General features: G+C 38.6%; 2 protein-coding genes across 4 annotated transcripts; both read right to left on the minus strand.

Moving 5' to 3' along the window:
• Positions 1-8267, minus strand: LOC149050518 (uncharacterized). 3 transcript variants are annotated; one of them, XM_089198063.1, is made up of 11 exons: positions 8175-8267; positions 7084-7608; positions 6330-6438; positions 5947-6069; positions 4760-4820; positions 3943-4568; positions 3024-3116; positions 2320-2412; positions 1202-1375; positions 910-1007; positions 1-300 (listed from the first exon to the last, which is right to left on the minus strand). In XM_089198063.1, exons 2-11 carry the CDS (start codon positions 7581-7583, stop codon positions 120-122), a joined length of 2058 nt encoding a protein of 685 aa, XP_089054189.1. In that variant the 5' UTR covers positions 7584-7608; positions 8175-8267; the 3' UTR covers positions 1-119. The 3 variants fall into 3 exon arrangements, with proteins under 3 accessions (XP_089054189.1, XP_089054191.1, XP_089054190.1); XM_089198065.1 differs by lacking the exon at positions 8175-8267 and having other exon boundaries at positions 5965-6069; positions 7084-7724; XM_089198064.1 differs by lacking the exon at positions 8175-8267 and having other exon boundaries at positions 7084-7724.
• Positions 8268-13794: 5527 nt separating this feature from the next.
• On the minus strand, positions 13795-14505 carry LOC149050519 (protein CFDP2-like). Its single transcript, XM_089192936.1, has one exon. The coding sequence runs from the start codon at positions 14503-14505 to the stop codon at positions 13795-13797; it is 711 nt and encodes a 236-aa protein (XP_089049062.1).
• Between the last annotated feature and the right edge of the window lie 3241 nt (positions 14506-17746).

Consider the following 17746-nt stretch of genomic DNA (forward strand, 5'->3'; position numbering starts at 1 on the left):
AATTGTTCTGCTTCTCAGTTGCTGACACTCTAGCTATGCATGTTTTGTTTCACTCTTCTTCCTTCTCTTCAGGAAGTGAGCCTTTATTACACGATTCTTTAGAGTTCACCCATATACAACTACACGTACAAACACGCCTCTAAGTCACCTAAAAGCTTCATCTCACCGTTTTTCCCGCGGATTGTCTCGTTAACTTGAAATATTATTACAACCAGCAAGCTAAAAATAGCGAGTGAGCTAGGCACCAATGAGAACACATTTTGTACGTAACTCCTACACTCCTCGCAATCGGCAGATGCACTAGGAAAAAGAACGAAGCATTCCAAATGTTTACGTTTTGGAAAATATTTCTAAAGAGAATAAATCTTTTTTAATAACTGTATTGACATCGATATCTGAGTTATATGAAAGCTATTTATCATCTTGAGTATCTATTTTGCTTTAGTAATTCTTCTGAATAGCCCTCGGGCGTAATTACTTTTTCGAATGAAAATTCCCCTTCGTTTACTCAAAATTTATCTTAAGCCTTTGTAGCCTCCTTTTGTTTCACGAGAATATCCCACTGATTTTAATACTCCTGGAACGCATTTTATGCACCATAAAATGTTGGTGGAAGTTACTGTTGAACAGGATGGAGGAAGGAGCCCGGTAAGGACGAAGGATGAACAGAAGAAAAGACTAATAGCAGCAGCGTTGAATAACAAGAGGAACAAAGAGTCAAGAAGAAGAACATGTATAACACCGAAAAAAAAATGCTAAAGAAAATGGAAGAAGAAAGAAACTAAGGAAGAACAAAGAACAACGAAGAAAAGAAGAATAAACAGTCTGAGAATATTTTGTTTCAAAATCACTTCATATTTTTCAGGGATGAAAATAATTCTTATTTTACAACAAAAAATCCAAATTTACCTTCCTTCAGGAAATAAAACTTGTATGACGATATAAAGAGTTCCTGAGGTCAGACTGGAGATCGTACCTACGACAGAAATCACAAAACCAGAGCTGCCCTGCAGGAAAATTGATTTAAAAAAAAGGATTAGTTTTAAACCAGAAGAAAGGTGAAAAAAATCTTAACTAATAAATATACTTTTAGTAGCGTGATCTTACAATCTTAGTATTATAGCACAATTGGATTTGTATAGTTGTCATAAGTTCTATGAAAATTTAGATCAAAGCCAAAATAAAGAGTTCTCCAACTTACTTTGTTGTCTCCAATAAGTTCTGTTGCAAAACCAAGCGCATTAACAAGCATGGCGGAGGACCCTAACCCCAGTAGAATGACGGCCGGGTAAGTGAACACTCTCGATGACTGGTTAATACGCAGAAACCACATACACGATCCAGTCACGGTCAGAGCAGCCACAATGAAGGACCACTGAAACAGGATGAGGAGCTTCAACAGATAGCTAATACATGAATCATTAAATTCTCGTTTTCGAATTCCAGTTTTCTGATCTCGGTGCTGGTCACCAACTTATATACCGAATAACCTTACATGGAAAATAACCATCCAAGCTTTGCTGAGCTGGGTCAAGAAATACTAGTCAATATGATCTCGGTAATAATAAAAAAGCTTAAGTAAAACTACGATATGACACTATAGGTACGTAACGTTAAGGTTTTTCGAAAAAATTACAGCTAAATTCAGGGATTTATGGTATAGAAAAAGTATAGCCACATCAGGCAAAAACAGCTGGTTACCTTAAAAAATTTCAGGATGACTCACTAATTTTCCCTAAAATTGTCCCCTCTGGCTAGACCTTTAGTTACAAAAGCTTATTCACTCGGCTCACTCCGTTTGCTACCACAGAGCAAAACATTTGTGAATATGCAAAAAGCTTCTTGATAAGCTGGAAGTTTTAGAAATTAATCCTTGAACCAAACGATTGTCTCAATGCGTTTGTAAATATAGTTTGTACATTTGGAGCAGGAAATATTGAGTTCAGTATGTCTAAGTGAGGGTCGTCTCGATCGCCTCATTTTTGGTTTCGTGAAAAAAAAAAACAAGCAAACAACAATTGGACAAACTGTACAGAACTTTAAAAAAACACTGTCCAATGCTGTCTCGGATAAATTCTTGCGCGTGCCCTCGCAAGAACGTTTTTTGGATTTTAAATCAATTTATTTTGTGTCGTGGTCAGATCCAGCTGCGCAAACTGCTTAGCGTTCGAATTTCATTCAGCTCCGGCTTGTTGGTGTTTCAGACCAGACACAAAGAGGGTAATTAAATTGCTATTCGGTTATCAGTTTCCAATCTTGTCCACGATCATCGCTTACATTAGAAAATTACCTGAAAATAGTTTTCTTTCTTTTCATTACCTTTTTTCCTACTTTTCCAGAGAGCTTCCTTGATATCTGAGTGGACAATGTGGCGCTTACTAACAATATCAATGGCAGATTGGCAATCGCCTCCTTCAAAAAAAGCACAAACGTCTGAGGTTGTAGAAATTTACAACCTAAAACCTGAAGGAGGTTTGAAGTTATCATTAGGATTATTTTTCGCTCTTTGGTAATACATAAACCAGCATCAAGTCGTTCTTACCTTGTAACTTTCCGCTCTTAGTAAAAGTGGGGCATTGACAGAGTAAGTTTCTTGGCTATAAACAGTAGAGTATGAACGCTAACAGGAAAGTGATTCGGGATGTTTTACTCGTAGTCTAACCTAAGCAGTAATTTGGCAAAATTACTCCATATTTCAATTCTTTCAAATATTTAATAAATTAAATCATGATCTTTCTACCTGTCTGCCTATCTATCTGTCTGTCGTGTGTGTCTACCTGTCCGCCTGCCTGCTTATCTGTTTGTCTGTCTGTCTGTCTGTCTTTCTATCTGTCTGTCTCTCCTTCCGTCTTATTGTAAAGTTGGCTAATTGACGGTAAAGAAGGAAGAAAGGAAACGAGAATGGACGAGTAACCAGGTAATTGGTTAACCATTGCAGAAGATCGTGTATAACTTTTACTATCTTTAAAGCACAGAAAAATTAATCAACGAAATCAATTCCTTAAAAGTTTGCTGGTACATACTTTTTCAAATTGCAGTTTGTCAGTCAGGAGAAGTGGCAGGTAAGCGTAAAACACATCCTCTGAACCCTTTGTACACGCGTAAATAATTGCGACCTGTAAGATAAGAGAAGTGATCTGCATTCGTACAAAGGTCACATCCAACCGTGCCATAAATTTACTAATAACAATATACTAATTTACGATGTATTACCTGCACTAAAGTTTCCTACAATATAAAGACGGAGAAGTATGTCCCGGAAACCACTTTGTCTTTAATTACGCCATTATGAAATCCAGTGTGTATAGAAATGTTTTACTCACGGCGTTTTTAGATTCCAAAAAGTACCCTAACTGTTCAAATTTTATCTTCCGAGGAGGCGGGAGACTATGGATGCCGTCAATTGAAAGCAACTCAGTAAGCTGGCCGCTTGCGCAAAATTTCAACACGCGGCTCACAAATAGCTGCTACATTGGTTATTGCAAGAAAAAAAAACTTTGTTTTTTTATTTAAAAATATAATTTTTTCAGAACTCTTAATTGTACAGAGAAATCGCCATGAAAAGGAAAACATGAAGACTGAGACTTTTTCACGTCACAGGTAAGAGGCCAAACAGCGGGACTGGAATCGGTTTTTCAGCACCTTTACGGACAATTTTCGAGAAGTTAGGTTACCTTTTGAAATCTCATGGTCGGTGTCTTAATCTGTAAAACACATTTTAATGGTGGAGAGAAAAATCATGTGGTTCATGGTGTGTATTTCTCCCTGGATCATTTGCAGTAGGCTCGCTTGAATTTCTTAAAATAAACTACTTAATTATGTTCATTTTTTTAGTGTGAAAGCTGAAGATTACATTGCAAGTACATACGAGAGTTCAAATTACATGCACACAAAAATTGAAATTAGGCAAAGACTTTTTCATTGTACTCGAAATTAAGTTACCTTGTACAAATGAGGATCTTTGAGCCAGGTTCTCGCTGCCTTTGGTTTTGGTGGTTGAGCGGATTCAATATCAGAAGCAACAGATGGCACGGCTTTTCCCTCATCCTGGCTAACATCTTGAGAATGTTGGTTAAGCTGTGTTTCTTTTGTATCGAATCCTTGATTGTCAACACCAGAGTTCAGTTTGTGAACTTGGTTGTACACTTCTGACTTTTGTTTTCCATTTTCCATTACTCCCCGGCCATCCTCTTTGCTTATATCATTTACAATTCTGCCATTGCTTGGCTTCGCATCGTTTTCTTTTGTAGAATCTTCTTGTTTTGTCATGAGTTTATCAAAGATGCTCATCATGAGGCTTAGTTTTCGCTCTTTAGGCAACGTCTTAACGAACGCCAAGTCGTCTTCACTTGTGACTGCCATTGGCACAACAGCCATATTCGGTGCAGGATCATGAATTTCCTTTTCTAAGGTCTTATTTTCAGCAGCTTCCCTAGTTTCACTTCCTGCAAATATGGCCTCGAAAAAATTTTGGAAAAAACTCCTTTCCCTAACAGGACCGGTTTGTTCTTCAAATAATCGTCGACTGTGAATGACTCTATCTCGAACATTTTCCTTTCGCTGCTGATCTATGGGAAATAAAAAATCAGAAACGGCGTCATATGTCAATTTAAAAACATTAAGATAAAAAGAAATCACATAACAGACGAAAAGCTATGGAATTAAGAAATGTTTTAGGGAGTAAAATGAAAGGAAACATTGCTGTAAACAAAGCAAGCGAGTTGTTACACGGTCTTATAAGTGATGAATAAGAACTCACATCTGTCAAAATACACCAATGAATGTAAGTCAACGGGTGATTGTATGAAGGAGGTTTTTCTCTGCAACAAATGTAAGCGGTACATTAATTAAATGAGATCATTAAAGATGAAAACAGAGTTTACAATCATTTAATAGTTAGTTAAATAAAGCGCGCACTTCTCTCAAAAAATCAGTAGACATAGTCATGATAACGGGGAATCATAATTCCGGTAAGATGGGTAATAGTGTTAGTGGGGGTTAGTTCTGTACTGAGGAAAAATCCCTTCTCCGATGCAGTGGCAAGACTCCAAATCAAATATTTGTTTCAAATTGTACCCGTTGGGCCAACGTTAACATTTACGTGCAAATAAAGACTTCGGTAGGCACATGATTTAGAGGGAAATTTGGAATAAATCAGCACTCGCAAATTTTTCAAAGATAAAAATTTAACTCTGTTTTCCTTTTAGTTGTGTTTATTTTGTGTCATGGCTGACTGGTTTGGCCACTTGCCTTGACGTTGTCGCTAGAGAAGTCGAGGTTTTCCAGAAAGAGCCTGCTTCGAGCTTTTAAACTTAAAGTCACGAAAATCGAGGATTTGGGTATCGCTTTAATAGCAGTAATCAGTAAACGGCTTGAATAGCAGTAATCTGTACACGAAGGCTATCACGCTCGTAATGTTCCCCGTCTTTCTTTTTACGAACCGTCGCGAGAACTCAAGACGAATTCTCCCCATAATGCCTCCGGTTTGTCCTCCTCAATACTTTCGTTACGACCGTTTTTGGCGCCCAAGATTTCCGCATCTCTAGCCAATTGTTTGTCCTTTCTTGGGTGTTTCATTCTTAGAGCTCTCCTTCAAATCATAAATTAAAACGTTCAACTTTCTCTCGACCTGTCTGCCATTTTGTTCACATATGGTATCGCGACTTACCAGTAAATCAGTTCAATGTCAACTTTCTGCATTGATTGGGATAAATTGTCGTGTTCTCAGCCAATGAGCGTGCTAAAATTTTTGCTTGCATTTTATTAAAAGGGAAACGATTGACAAATGTCCATTTAATGTGTGGTTATTCAAGAAAGGTAGTTCCTTCTCTGTCTCTTTTCTTAAAGTAGACAAATGAACGTTTCATCGTTTTTCTCATAATGTAGAGTCAGACTAAACAATTTTACTGATCGCAACGTTTCGAATGCTAGTCTTCTAAAATTTACCATATAATCTCCAATTACCCTGGACCGCCTGTTTTTCCCTGAATCGTCTGAAGGTTCGTTGGTTCCAAAATAGAAAATGGCAGAGCAAATCAGTCCAACTCCTGTCATGATCAGGGTTATCACCTGTAGATGAACAGACATCAGAACTGCAGTTAAGTGAGTTCATTGATAGACACAAGAAAGATAAAGTTATCTCACGCGATAACCCTAAATGGACATAAGCCCATCAACCACAAGCTGAAACCTCGGATACCCCTTGGTACTCTGTGTCTCAGCTGAAGGAACAGGAAGCTATACAGGAAGAAAGTGAGTAGAGAGAGAAATAACAGTGGAATAGTAATAGTCAGCGGCAGCACTAGAATCATGTGGATGTTATTAATTACCATAAAATCCATTGAGCTTTCTTTTGTTAATTGATCACGGCTATCTTGTCCAAGAATTAGCCATGCCACAAGGTAGGAAACGATGCCAGTTAAGTACATGAAACTCGTTCTATTGATAAGAAGTCAACTGTGAGTGAGCTTTGAAAAATGTTAACACTTTGTAGAGACAAGAACGGCCTGAGAATTTACTTGTAAGTTATTAAGTGTAACTGTTTCGGAAAGGAAATGAACTTCGACTAAGATAAATCTATAGAAGATTTGTCCGAAGTAAGATCTTGGGAAAACTTTAGACCCGAATACAGACATACCGACGAAACCGGGAAGTCACACATGATTCATATAACCATTATCGCTATATCTATATTTGTCATTATGATTACTATCATTTTTAATCATTATTAATACTATTATCATTATTACTATCACTGTTTTACCCACACCATTTTAAGTACTAAGTACAATCGTGACGAGGGCTGTGCAACTCACCTGATTTATTTGGCTCACAGCCAAGTTGTAAAAAAATAATCGTAATGATGCAAATACCTTGACATTATACCTTATGCTACGTCACAAAAGTACACGAATGTATGGCCTGGTTACTTGTCCCAGTCCCCAGTCACAGTCCGCGGGGAACACCCCCGTTTTGACCTAATCTGACTTTTAGGCTTATTGAGACTTTCAGTTCGAGTATAATCAACAAGTCCCAACATGGATATGAATATATAAGTGTAGAGATCGAAAGAGTTTCACGAACCTCAAAGCAGTAAGTTTGGCGGCCTCACTTTGATCCTTTGCCAGAACCAAAATAATCGACAGGTGCGATATGTCAACGAAGTTAATGGAAAATGAGATTACGGTGGCGATGGAAAAGTAATACAACAACACCACCCACTCGCTGGTTCCACTGCCACAAACTAAACATTGGCTGAAAAGTAGCGGAACACCGATTGTAGCTGCAATAGTTCCAAACAAATGCCACGATTTTTTCTTTCCAAGCCTGCGTGACAGAACCGGAATCTTAACCTTATCACATAAAAAACCTGCCATTGGAGCAAATAATAATGCACCAGCAAAGAAACCGTAGAGTGTAAATAGGCCGGCATAGGTTGCAGAGATGCCAACGACTCTCATGAGAAAAATCATTCGGAATGACTGCGACAAGCGGCGAGTGACATCGTTAATCACATGCCCCACTCCGCAGGAAAATTGCTGCAGGTAAGACATGCCTCTCTCAGGATTTTTCTCGATCTCCATGTTCACATCCGCAAACACCAACAACCTAAAACGGAAACAAGGGTGAAAAAAAAAAACAAACAAACAAACAAAAAATAGTAACTCTTAGTTTTTAGTCAACTTTTCAAACTGGGTAACCTATACCATTTCAGATATAACATCTTGACATCATTTCTCCAGATTATTTCATTAAACCCAGAAATCACAAAGTAAAACTTAGGGGGGCCAAGGGGACTGAAAGAAAACAAAATCTCACGAAATAATCTACTCTTAAACCTTGCCTACCTTTTTGAGAATTTTTATGGGTTGTTAAAGATAACAGATAAGAGATATGAATAAGCCTAAATACGCGAAAGAAATTGATTCAATTATTTGATTAATTCACTTGCTCGATTTTGCCTACTTTTTGTTATGAGCCTCCCGCTCCAAAGCCATCGGTATTTCCATCAGCTAATTAACCTTTCCGATTAACCGATGCCAAAAGCTAAATGTAACGAATGCATGCTTAATTTTCAAATTACACGACGATCCCAGCCTCGAAATGCACACTAGAAAACAATAATCGAACGCTTTAACTAATATTTAACTTCAAGTAACAATCACCATACTTACGAATAGGCTAATGATCCTTGAGAAAGTTCTCTGGTGTGGTGAAAGGGAGAATGTTAAAGTGTTATCATCGCAAGGTGACAAGAGAAGATAGTTATACTTTCTTAATGGTGATTATGAATTGTTCAAAAGATTGAATTACGTCAAAGAGGTCAGGAAGCGGGAAGAAATTTGACACATCATTTTTCATTTGAAGTAATCTGTGCATCGCACTGCTACAACAAAGGCTGAATATTTCATGGCCCGTGTTGGTATAACTGCGACGAAAAGTATTGCAGAACGCAGACCTAACACTAAGAATAATATAATTTCTCAAAATCGTTTCTTCAGATGATGATAATGACGATGTTAAGTCATAAAGACATAAAGACATAAAGACATAAAGACATAAAAAATGTTAAAATGTATCATTGCACGATGACAAGAGACGATATTTATACTTTCTTAATGGTGATTATGAATTGTTCAAAAGAATGAATTGCGTCAAAGAGGTCAAGAAGCGGGATGAGATTTGACACTTCATTTTTCATTTGAAGTAATCTGTGCATCGCACTGTTAAAACGAAGGTTGGACATTTCATGGCCTGTGTTGGTATAACTGCGACGAGAAGTATTGCAGAACGCAGACCTTACAGGATAGTATAATTTCTCAAAATTGTTTCTTTAGATAATGATAATGACGATGTTAAGTAAGACGTCTTCTTTTGAAAAAGTGCCAAATACTTTCGTAAAAACAAGTTGTGGTTATTAAGTCGTGGTGAATAACAATAAAAGCTAAGTTTTTCGTTGTCTCACGATGTTGTCACGTGTGATGTAGATCGCGATGTTTCGACTGCATACTGCTGGTCTTCTTCATTTTATGTGCCAAACACTCTTTATTTTCTTCCATGCTCGAGTGAACTAAAATCGGTTGCGATAGATCAGATTCATAATGGTAGTACTGTAGTTGGGTAGAACCACCCAACTACTATTCTACTGGCCCCATATAATAGCCAATAATTTTGTGGTAATAGCATAGTCAAGTTTTGATATGAGATATTGGATGAAGTCACATTTTGTGAAGTCCCATTTTTGGATATAAGATGTTGTGTGAATTCACGTCCAACTTCCTATATCCCACGCATTTACGACGATGAATGAACAGGAAGTCGTTCATATGTTATATAACTTTTTAAAGCAAAGTTTACTCCAAAAGTTTATCGAAGATGGTGAGATTACTTTAAGGTGATCTAACATTTGAAATGTCCATAAGCGTAACTCATCATTCCATCTTCATGTATATATCTCTTATCATCGAAGCGTGACAAAGACACTTAATTTAGTTCGTAACTACCAAGTTGATGGTTCTTGCTTCTAATTTTAAACATAGTAGGTTGTGTGAAGTCACGCGCAACTCCCTATATCCCACGCATTTGAATCGCGCATGCATAACACGAGTTATTGAGGGTAACGGGAAAATGCGGTCGCTCGATCACTCATTGGGCTGCAAATAAGGCACGTGCGCTACTTACCTATAAATTGCTGTCCATGTTTTTTAAAGCTCCTTGAATTCGTAAGACCGTACAGAAAATTTTGAAAGCTCAGCTATTCACAGATTTTCTGTGCAAAATTGCACGCAGTCGTTCAGCTGGAATTTTTATTACGTGTGTGTAATGACAGCGATATTCAGAATAGGTTTGATGCTTCTCTGGTTTACAGATTTAATGAATGTAACCGAAGAAGTTACAATTCATAGACCCAACGTTTCAGGATCCTTGGGTTGTAACTGGTTTTTGGCAGGTTTTTGTATGGCCAATTGCCTTTAGGACATTGGAAACATATTTCCTCCCCTCAGCCTTCGAACAGCGACTGGTTTTGCTGTTATTCCTTACATTTGAATAGCCACAACGTTAAAGTTGCTCAAAAAGCTTTTGAGACTTTGGGGCATATTTTCGCCAAACCAAGGGATCCTGTCACGAAAGAACAATGAACTGACGCCATTTATTCTATTCCTTGCAATGACTGCGACAACGAATACATCGGACAGACCAAACGTCAGTTTGGTACACGTTTAAAAGAGCACTGAAAAGCGGTTTTCCTTTGCAAAAAGGAAAATTCAGCTTTATCGGAGCACGCATGCCTAACCAACCATACAATTGGGTGGGATAATTCTAAAATTATCACCACTAATCGGCGTTACCACCAGCGCCTTTGTTTGGAGGCTTGGCATTTTAACTCAGCCCACGCTCCTTTAAATCGTGACGATGGCGATTTGCTTCCTGACGCCTATTTACACCTCGTCAGAAAAAAAGGCCGCTAATTAGTGATCATATAAAAGGACCTCTTGTTGCAGCGTTTAAATCACCCCTGATGAAGGCACTAGACAGGAGTGTCGAAACGTTGGGTCTATGAATTGTAACTTCTTCGGTTACATTCATTAAATCTGTAAACCAGAGTAGCATCAAACCATGTCTGATTGTCCACCTGGTTGCCGTGTGAATTTTAATACATTTTTTTGACAGCGATATTAACAACGCATGTAATGAAAAGAAAACGTTTACCGTACCGGAACTGCACCGCGATGTAGTTTAGTCTGTAATTCTTTTTGTAATTCAATTTTCTTTTTAAGTTTCAAGACAATTGAAAATTCAAACTAAATATTACCAACTCAAATGCGATAGTTGTACACCCCAAAATTGATAAATGGGCCTGGGATAAAATGTTACTTGTTCTTGATTATACGTTGCCTAGCACATGACCAAAATCTACCCAGGCGGAGAGTCATCAATGTTTTCATTACTCGGGCTCTCCGAAGGAAACGGCAGTGTTATAAATTCGTTTTTTTCTATTGTTTTTTTGCCTTCAGTCACAAAACGCGGTTCCACTACAGCGTATGCGTGAAGTGTAAGCGCATGCGTAGAATGAACCCTAGAGCACATGGTTTAAAGCAATGGCTGCCTTCGTGGACAATTCCTTTCTTGATGTACGCGAAAGAAATTCGATGCCTATTACGCTCAATATACATACAAAGTCACACACCGTTCGCGGTAGACCCACACTAATACTTGTGGAGCGTTTTGGGAACGGTTCGGTCCGCGAAACTTTACGAGAGATCAATTTACGAGCGATCCTTTACGAGTGAACCTTCTGTCGAGAAATATCAAGCGAAACCTGCTATATCAAACACGGCAAAAAAACAAGCGTTCACCGTACGAAAAACGAAGGTTGAATTCACAGAAAACGTGGCAATTTACTAACGTTTACCTGTGTTTTGCCTACGGAAAATCCGACGTTTTCTGCGCGTTTTCGCATCGGTGAATCCCAGTATTCGTTCCATTATTCGGTAGTTTCCTTCGCGGTAAATATATATTCCCTTAGCTCCGGTTGGAGCATAGGCCATTAACCACTTCCGTCCTCCATCGGGTTCTGTCCTGGGCAAATCTTCCTAAAGTGGCCCAAGTGTGGCCCCAGTTTCTCATTTGGGACTCTACACCTCTTCTCCAGGAGTTCCTGGGACGACCCCTCTTTCTCTTGCCCTGGGGGTTCCAACGTAGTGCCTGCCGGGTGAGGTTGTTAGCCGGTTTCCTTAGGATGTGACCTATCCATCTCCACTTTCTCTTTGAGATCTGAGTTATGATTGGTTCCCCGCCTGCTAATTCCCACAGCATCTCGTTCGTTACCCTGTCAGTCCAACTGATTTTTAAAATTCGCCTAAGGCACTTATTGACGAAGGTCTGCAATTTCTGGGACGTTTGCTTAGTTGTTCTCCACGTTTCTGAGCCATAGAGGAGGACTGCTTTGACATTGGTGTTAAAAATTCTAAATTTGGTTCTCCGTGAGATGACATGGGAGGACCACACTTTCCTCAGCGTATTGAAAGCTACTCTGGCTTTGTTTATCCTGACCTTGAAATCTTCATCGGAACCTCCGTCAATGCTGACTACACTGCCCAGGTAGACAAAAGATGTTACTTCCTCCAAGATGGTATCCCTCACTTTAACTGGTCTGTTGTTGGTGCAGTTGACCTTCATAACCTTGGTCTTATTCACATTCGGATGCAGGCCTAACTTGATGGAATTAGCTGTTAGCCGTGCTGTTTTGTCCTGCATTTGTTGGTTGTTACTTGACACCAGGGCAATATCATCAGCAAACTCTAGATCTTCAAGTTGCTCCAATAAGTTCCACTGGATCCCATTTCGCTGTTCTCTAGTTGTTTCCTTCATGATCCAGTCCATAGCAAGTAGAAACAAAAACGGTGCCATCAAACAACCTTGCTTGACCCCAGTGTTGACCGTGAAGCTATCTGACAATCCACTAGCATGAAGGACTCTGCAAGTCATCTTATCATAGGATTTTTTGATGATTCGAATGAATTTCCCCGGTATGCCATAGTGTCTCATAAGGCACCAAAGAACACTTCTATCGAGGCTATCAAAAGCCTTTTCAAAGTCGATGAAATTAACGTAAAGAGAAGTGTTCCATTCAATTGACTGCTCAATGATTATCCTAAGTGTGGCTATTTGGTCGATACAGGAGTGGTCCTTCCTGAAGCCAGCCTGCTGATCTCTCAGTGTAGCATCCACAGCCCCCTGAAGACGAAGCAAGATAATTCTGTTCAGCACCTTCCCTGCCGCTGACATCAAGGATATACCTCTGTAATTCTTGCACTCCCGGCGGTCACCTTTCTTTGGCAGTTTTACAATGTAGCTCTCGTTCCAGTCCTGGGGCATCTCCTCCTCTTCCCATATCTTTCCAAGCAAGCCATAGAGGATATCTGCTGATAGGTCGGGGTCAGCTTTCAGGGACTCTGGAGGTATGTTATCTGGGCCAGCTGCTTTCCCTGACTTAAGCATCTTGATAGAGCGCACAATCTCTATTTTGGATGGCTTCCCGCAGTTCACATTCAGCTCAGCTGAAGCCTCCGGTATTATTGGAAGTTCTGGCGGGGGAGGACGATTGAGGAGATCATTGAAGTATTGTGCCCACCGCTTAAGCTGCTCATCTTCCCTAGTCAAGATATTACCTTCTTTGTCCTTTACTTGGCTGCTAGTCTGTTGAAATTTACCCGCCAACTTCCTGGTGGTATCATAAAGGTCCTTCATATTGCCATGTGCTGCAGCCTCTTCTGCCTTCGTCGCTAGGGTATCATAATATTCCCTTTTATCTTGTTTGATCTTACGCTTTACTTCACTGTTTGCTGCCTCATACCTCTTGTGTGCCTCTGCCTTTTCTCTCCTTGTCCTGCTTCTGTTGTACTCTTCCTTCAGATGTTTTCTTTTGCTGATAGACCCCATGGTTCCTGGTGTAATCCATTCCTTGTGCTCAGCTGTCTTGGTCCCTAATACTTCTACACATGTTCTGTTAATACTCTCTTTGATGTCACTCCATTCATCCTCTATATTCAGATCTTGTAGGGGCTGAAATCTGTTAGACAACGACAACCGGAAGCTCTGTACTGTATCACTATCCATGAGGTAGTGCACATTGTACTTTATCCTTGGATTTCGTGGTTGATAGTTACGCTTCAGCTTTAATCTGACTCTGGCAACTAGGAGGTGATGGTCTGATGCAGCGTCTGCACCTCTCTTGACGCGTGTATCCAATAAAGATCGCCTGAACTTCTGTGAGATGCATATATGGTCTATTTAATTTTCAGTTACGTGGTCAGGCGATACCCATGTTGCCTTGTGTGCTGTTTTGTGCGGAAACAAGCTTCCTCCGATGACAAGGTTGCAGTCTGCGCAGAAGTCTGCGAAACGTTCACCATTTTCATTTATTGTCCCCAGACCATGTTTACCCATAATCTGCTCGTATCCTCTGTTATTCTCTCCTATCTTTGCGTTAAAGTCACCCATTATCATTACAAGATCTCTTTCCTTCGCTTTGTCAACTATTTCAGTAAGCACACCATAGAAATCATCCTTGTCCTCCTCAGTTGAATCATTTGTGGGAGCATAGCACTGGATAATATGTGCGGTTATCTTCTTATGTTTCTTCCTGAACCTGGCAGTGATAATTCTAGAATTTATAGGTTCCCATGAGATCATGGCTCTACGAGATTCTGATGTTAAAATGAATGCGACACCCTCAGTGTGTGGTGCTCCGTCGTCCTGATGGCCTGAATATATGATAGTTGTGCCATCTGCCAGTTTCATCTCTCCTGATGAGGTCCAACGTGTCTCGCTCAGACCGAGGATTGATAACTTGTACCTCTTCATCTCATGCGTTATGATGGTAGCACGGCCTGGTTGGAACATAGTTCTCACATTCCACGTGCCTAATAGGGATGCTGACTTAGGAGAAAGAAGAGCAATCGGCTGTGTAGGAATGCAGGTAAACAATTCATTTTCCGGCATTAACCGCTCGGTTAACACATGGCAAATAGCGTGTTTTCCTTTCGTTCATTGGCATTTTCCGAGTGAACAACAACGTATTCACCGGAGTTAACAGCTGAAAACACACATTTTCCGGGAAGGTTAATGTGTGTAAATACGGGAAAACATAATATACATAATATTTTCCAGAGTTTGCAGTTCGTATAACGCATAGAAAATGCCATGCCATTTTCCAACTTTTTTCCGCAATGGTGAATTCGAGAAATTTCGTGAAAACGCATTTTCAGGCGTTTTACCTTTAATTGTTGCTCGGTTAATCTATGGAAAACATCATGTATTCTGCCATTTACATCCATTTTGCGCATTCCAACGTTATATTCACTGGTATTAACCAGTCGAAAGCATGCATTTTCTAGTATTTTCTGTAACGGTGAATTCGTGCAAGGGATGCATTTTCCCGCGTTTACCGCCGCACGGTTAATTGCTGTTCGTCAAATTTCACTTCCTGGACTCAGCTCTACTGCAGGTTCTCAAAGCATTTTGTCCTATTTCCCTCTCCCAGACAGGATCAGCACTCCTTTAATGATTCTTATCAAGTTTATTAATGCACAATGATGTTAGCGGTACAATTTATTCAGAGTCCAAAACGGAGCCTGATAACAATCATGTTTGTCATCCTTATTTCACTTTACACATTTTTTTCTCTCTAAAGCCAAAAGAGGCAAAACTTAACCCGTATAGTATAACTGATTTTATAAAATTGGAAGGATGACTGTCTAAAAAATTATGTGTGGGTCTATATATACAAACTATAAACATTTTGCAAAAATGAGTGTCAAGGTTTGAAGAAAATATAATTATGTGAACTTCATGTGCTGAGGGAATCAAGGCAACATTCTGAGAATACCACCTTACATTTAATTTTATACCTTAGATCTATTTGAAACACTTCTAATCTATTTATCCAATGTCCATTGACAGATTTGATTGTCCATCCAGAGCCCTGAGATATCCATGTTGTGTTCTTGTTTTGAATCTCTTGGTGGAAGTTATAAGATCGTCTTCCAAAACATAAACATTCATTTCAGTTTTGGGTGCACTGTTGAAATAGGCTGTTTCATTTGATACACCATCTCGTGACATCTTTTCAAATGTGATGCGGATGGTCTCAACAAACGTTTCGTTTCTTTCATTTCTTGTGTCAGTCTTTATTGAATTGCTTTTCTTGTTTCCGTTTCTGTGTTTTGTCTAATGGATCCGTATCATTTCTGATTGTTATTTCAAATGATTTAGTATATCCTTTGAGAGCTTTACTTTTTTCTTCAATTTTTGTTCTTGATGCTGCAACTGGTACAACATTTTTTATTGCTCTTGGTTTGGGTGTTGGTTTCCATCCATCTCTAAATTCAAGTGGTGCATGGAGGAATAATATTATCTTTATATTCTTGCACCATCTGTTTGACACTTTTTCGTGGTGCTGGAATTGGTCCTAGGGTCTTTCCGGTTTCATATTTTGTTTCAACAATAATTTTATTAATTGAGATTAGGACAATTCTTCAAATATTTTTTATTCAACATATTCGATTCTTTAATTTTCATCATACTATATTATAATAAATAATTTTTATATGTCTTATTTAATCCGCTTTAAAAATTGAATAAAACATTTTAAAATAAGATTATTTTCGTGCGTTTTTTGATGCTTCTTACTTTTTTGATGTGTCCACCAAGTTTATAATCATGATTGTTATTTCAAATGTCACAATACCATTCTACCATTCTTTTCTAGACAAATAGTTTTCTTTTGTTCTTCTTATTTTGTGTTGCCTCGAACTTTGCTTTGTTTCCACATTCTCTGTTTTATTGTTCGGTTCCATCTTTCGACAACATTCGAGTTTTCTTCATTTTCTGTTGAGTATATTGTTATATCATGTTTATCTAAAAACTCTTTAAGATGTTTATTATAGAACTCCTTACCCTTATCAATTCACACGCATTGGGGTTGTCTCTCTTCTTTGAAAATGGTCTTAAATGCTTTAGTTTCAGTTTCACCTTTCTTTTTTATCCAACCATATTTACTGAACACATCAATAACCGTAAGCAGATAATTTTGCATTTTAACAAGGTCTGCACTCCATATTTCATCAATTTGATTTACAATAACACGTCGTCGAGTAAAATCCCTCGACATAGGTTTGTGTAATTCCTCTGATAATTGTTGTTGCCAACGTATTTCTTTACTCGAAGGCTTTTTTCGTTTTTTGAAACACTAAGATAAACTTTCTGTTTTGTGTTTATCATGTTTCGCGCCAAGAAATGTCCCTACTGTCTTTCATTATAAGGAACTGCATCAAGAGCTTGGACAATTTTCGATCTACTTCATTTTCGCACTTTTTGTTATCTTTGCATACAGAATAGTCAACATTATGCTGCATTGCAATGGCATCTGTCAAGTATTTGACCAATGTTTTTGTCATATTTCAGTTGTTTGTCAAATGGGTTGTATGATCCTGTGTGTTTATGTCCAGGAAGTGTGAAACCTGATTTTAGTTTTGGTAATTTACCAATTGCTTTGTGGATATCAAGACTGCCACCTTTATATAATGGATCTTTTGGATCATTTACACCTTGAGGGGAGTACATACTCATTGGACACCATTTTGAATAATCAATCTGACCACCATGATGAAGAGGATCTAATTTTTTTGATACGTATTTATCAGCAATTTCTCTTATCGTCTTTTTTGAAAAATCAGATTTGATAGCCTTTGAAGCACCAAGTCGACCAAGATCATACTAACCTTTTACGCCAGCTTTCAATGCCATTTCAATGTTTCCTACGAAACATAACTTATGTGTTGAACACGGCAGATTTAAGACAAAGATCTATTCAAAGATGCCTGGTATGTATCGTTGGATCAAGTAGGAATTCAAAGTTACCATGTTTGTGGCCGATAATGAAAAGATACGGGGACTCCCCGATAAAAAGGGTCAAGCTAATTTCAATGATTTAGTTATGACGGTGTTCTCTGAATGCTGGTGGAATTAATAGTTTGAACGCGACGGAGTAAGGACTCTCATCTGAGAATATTTTTTCCGGTTCACCACTCTAAGTTTGTTTACGATTAAGTAGTACGTGGTATGGTATGGCGCCTTTATCTCAGTGCCCAAAATATTAAGATAAATTAACCAGAATAATGTACTTTTCTGCAGGGAAAACTTCCTAGTTGATGTTGAATATGACTAACAACTTGTCAATTTT

Source organism: Pocillopora damicornis, chromosome 2 (assembly GCF_964200805.1).
Source record: "Pocillopora damicornis chromosome 2, jaPocDami1.2, whole genome shotgun sequence".
Classification (NCBI taxonomy): domain Eukaryota; kingdom Metazoa; phylum Cnidaria; class Anthozoa; order Scleractinia; family Pocilloporidae; genus Pocillopora; species Pocillopora damicornis.

What these genes read in the sequence shown, in the direction of transcription:
- LOC149050518 (XM_089198063.1), bottom strand. Translation starts at nt 7,583, where the DNA reads ATGGAGATCGAGAAAAATCCTGAGAGAGGCATGTCTTACCTGCAGCAA. An exon ending in AAGATCCTCATTTGTACAAG is followed by an intron (nt 3,117 to 3,942) that starts GTAACTTAATTT and finishes CTTATCTTACAG; the next exon opens with GTCGCAATTATTTACGCGTG. An exon ending in ACAAACTGCAATTTGAAAAA is followed by an intron (nt 2,413 to 3,023) that starts GTATGTACCAGC and finishes CTTTTTTTGAAG; the next exon opens with GAGGCGATTGCCAATCTGCC.
- LOC149050519 (XM_089192936.1), bottom strand. Translation starts at nt 14,505, where the DNA reads ATGCCGGAAAATGAATTGTTTACCTGCATTCCTACACAGCCGATTGCT.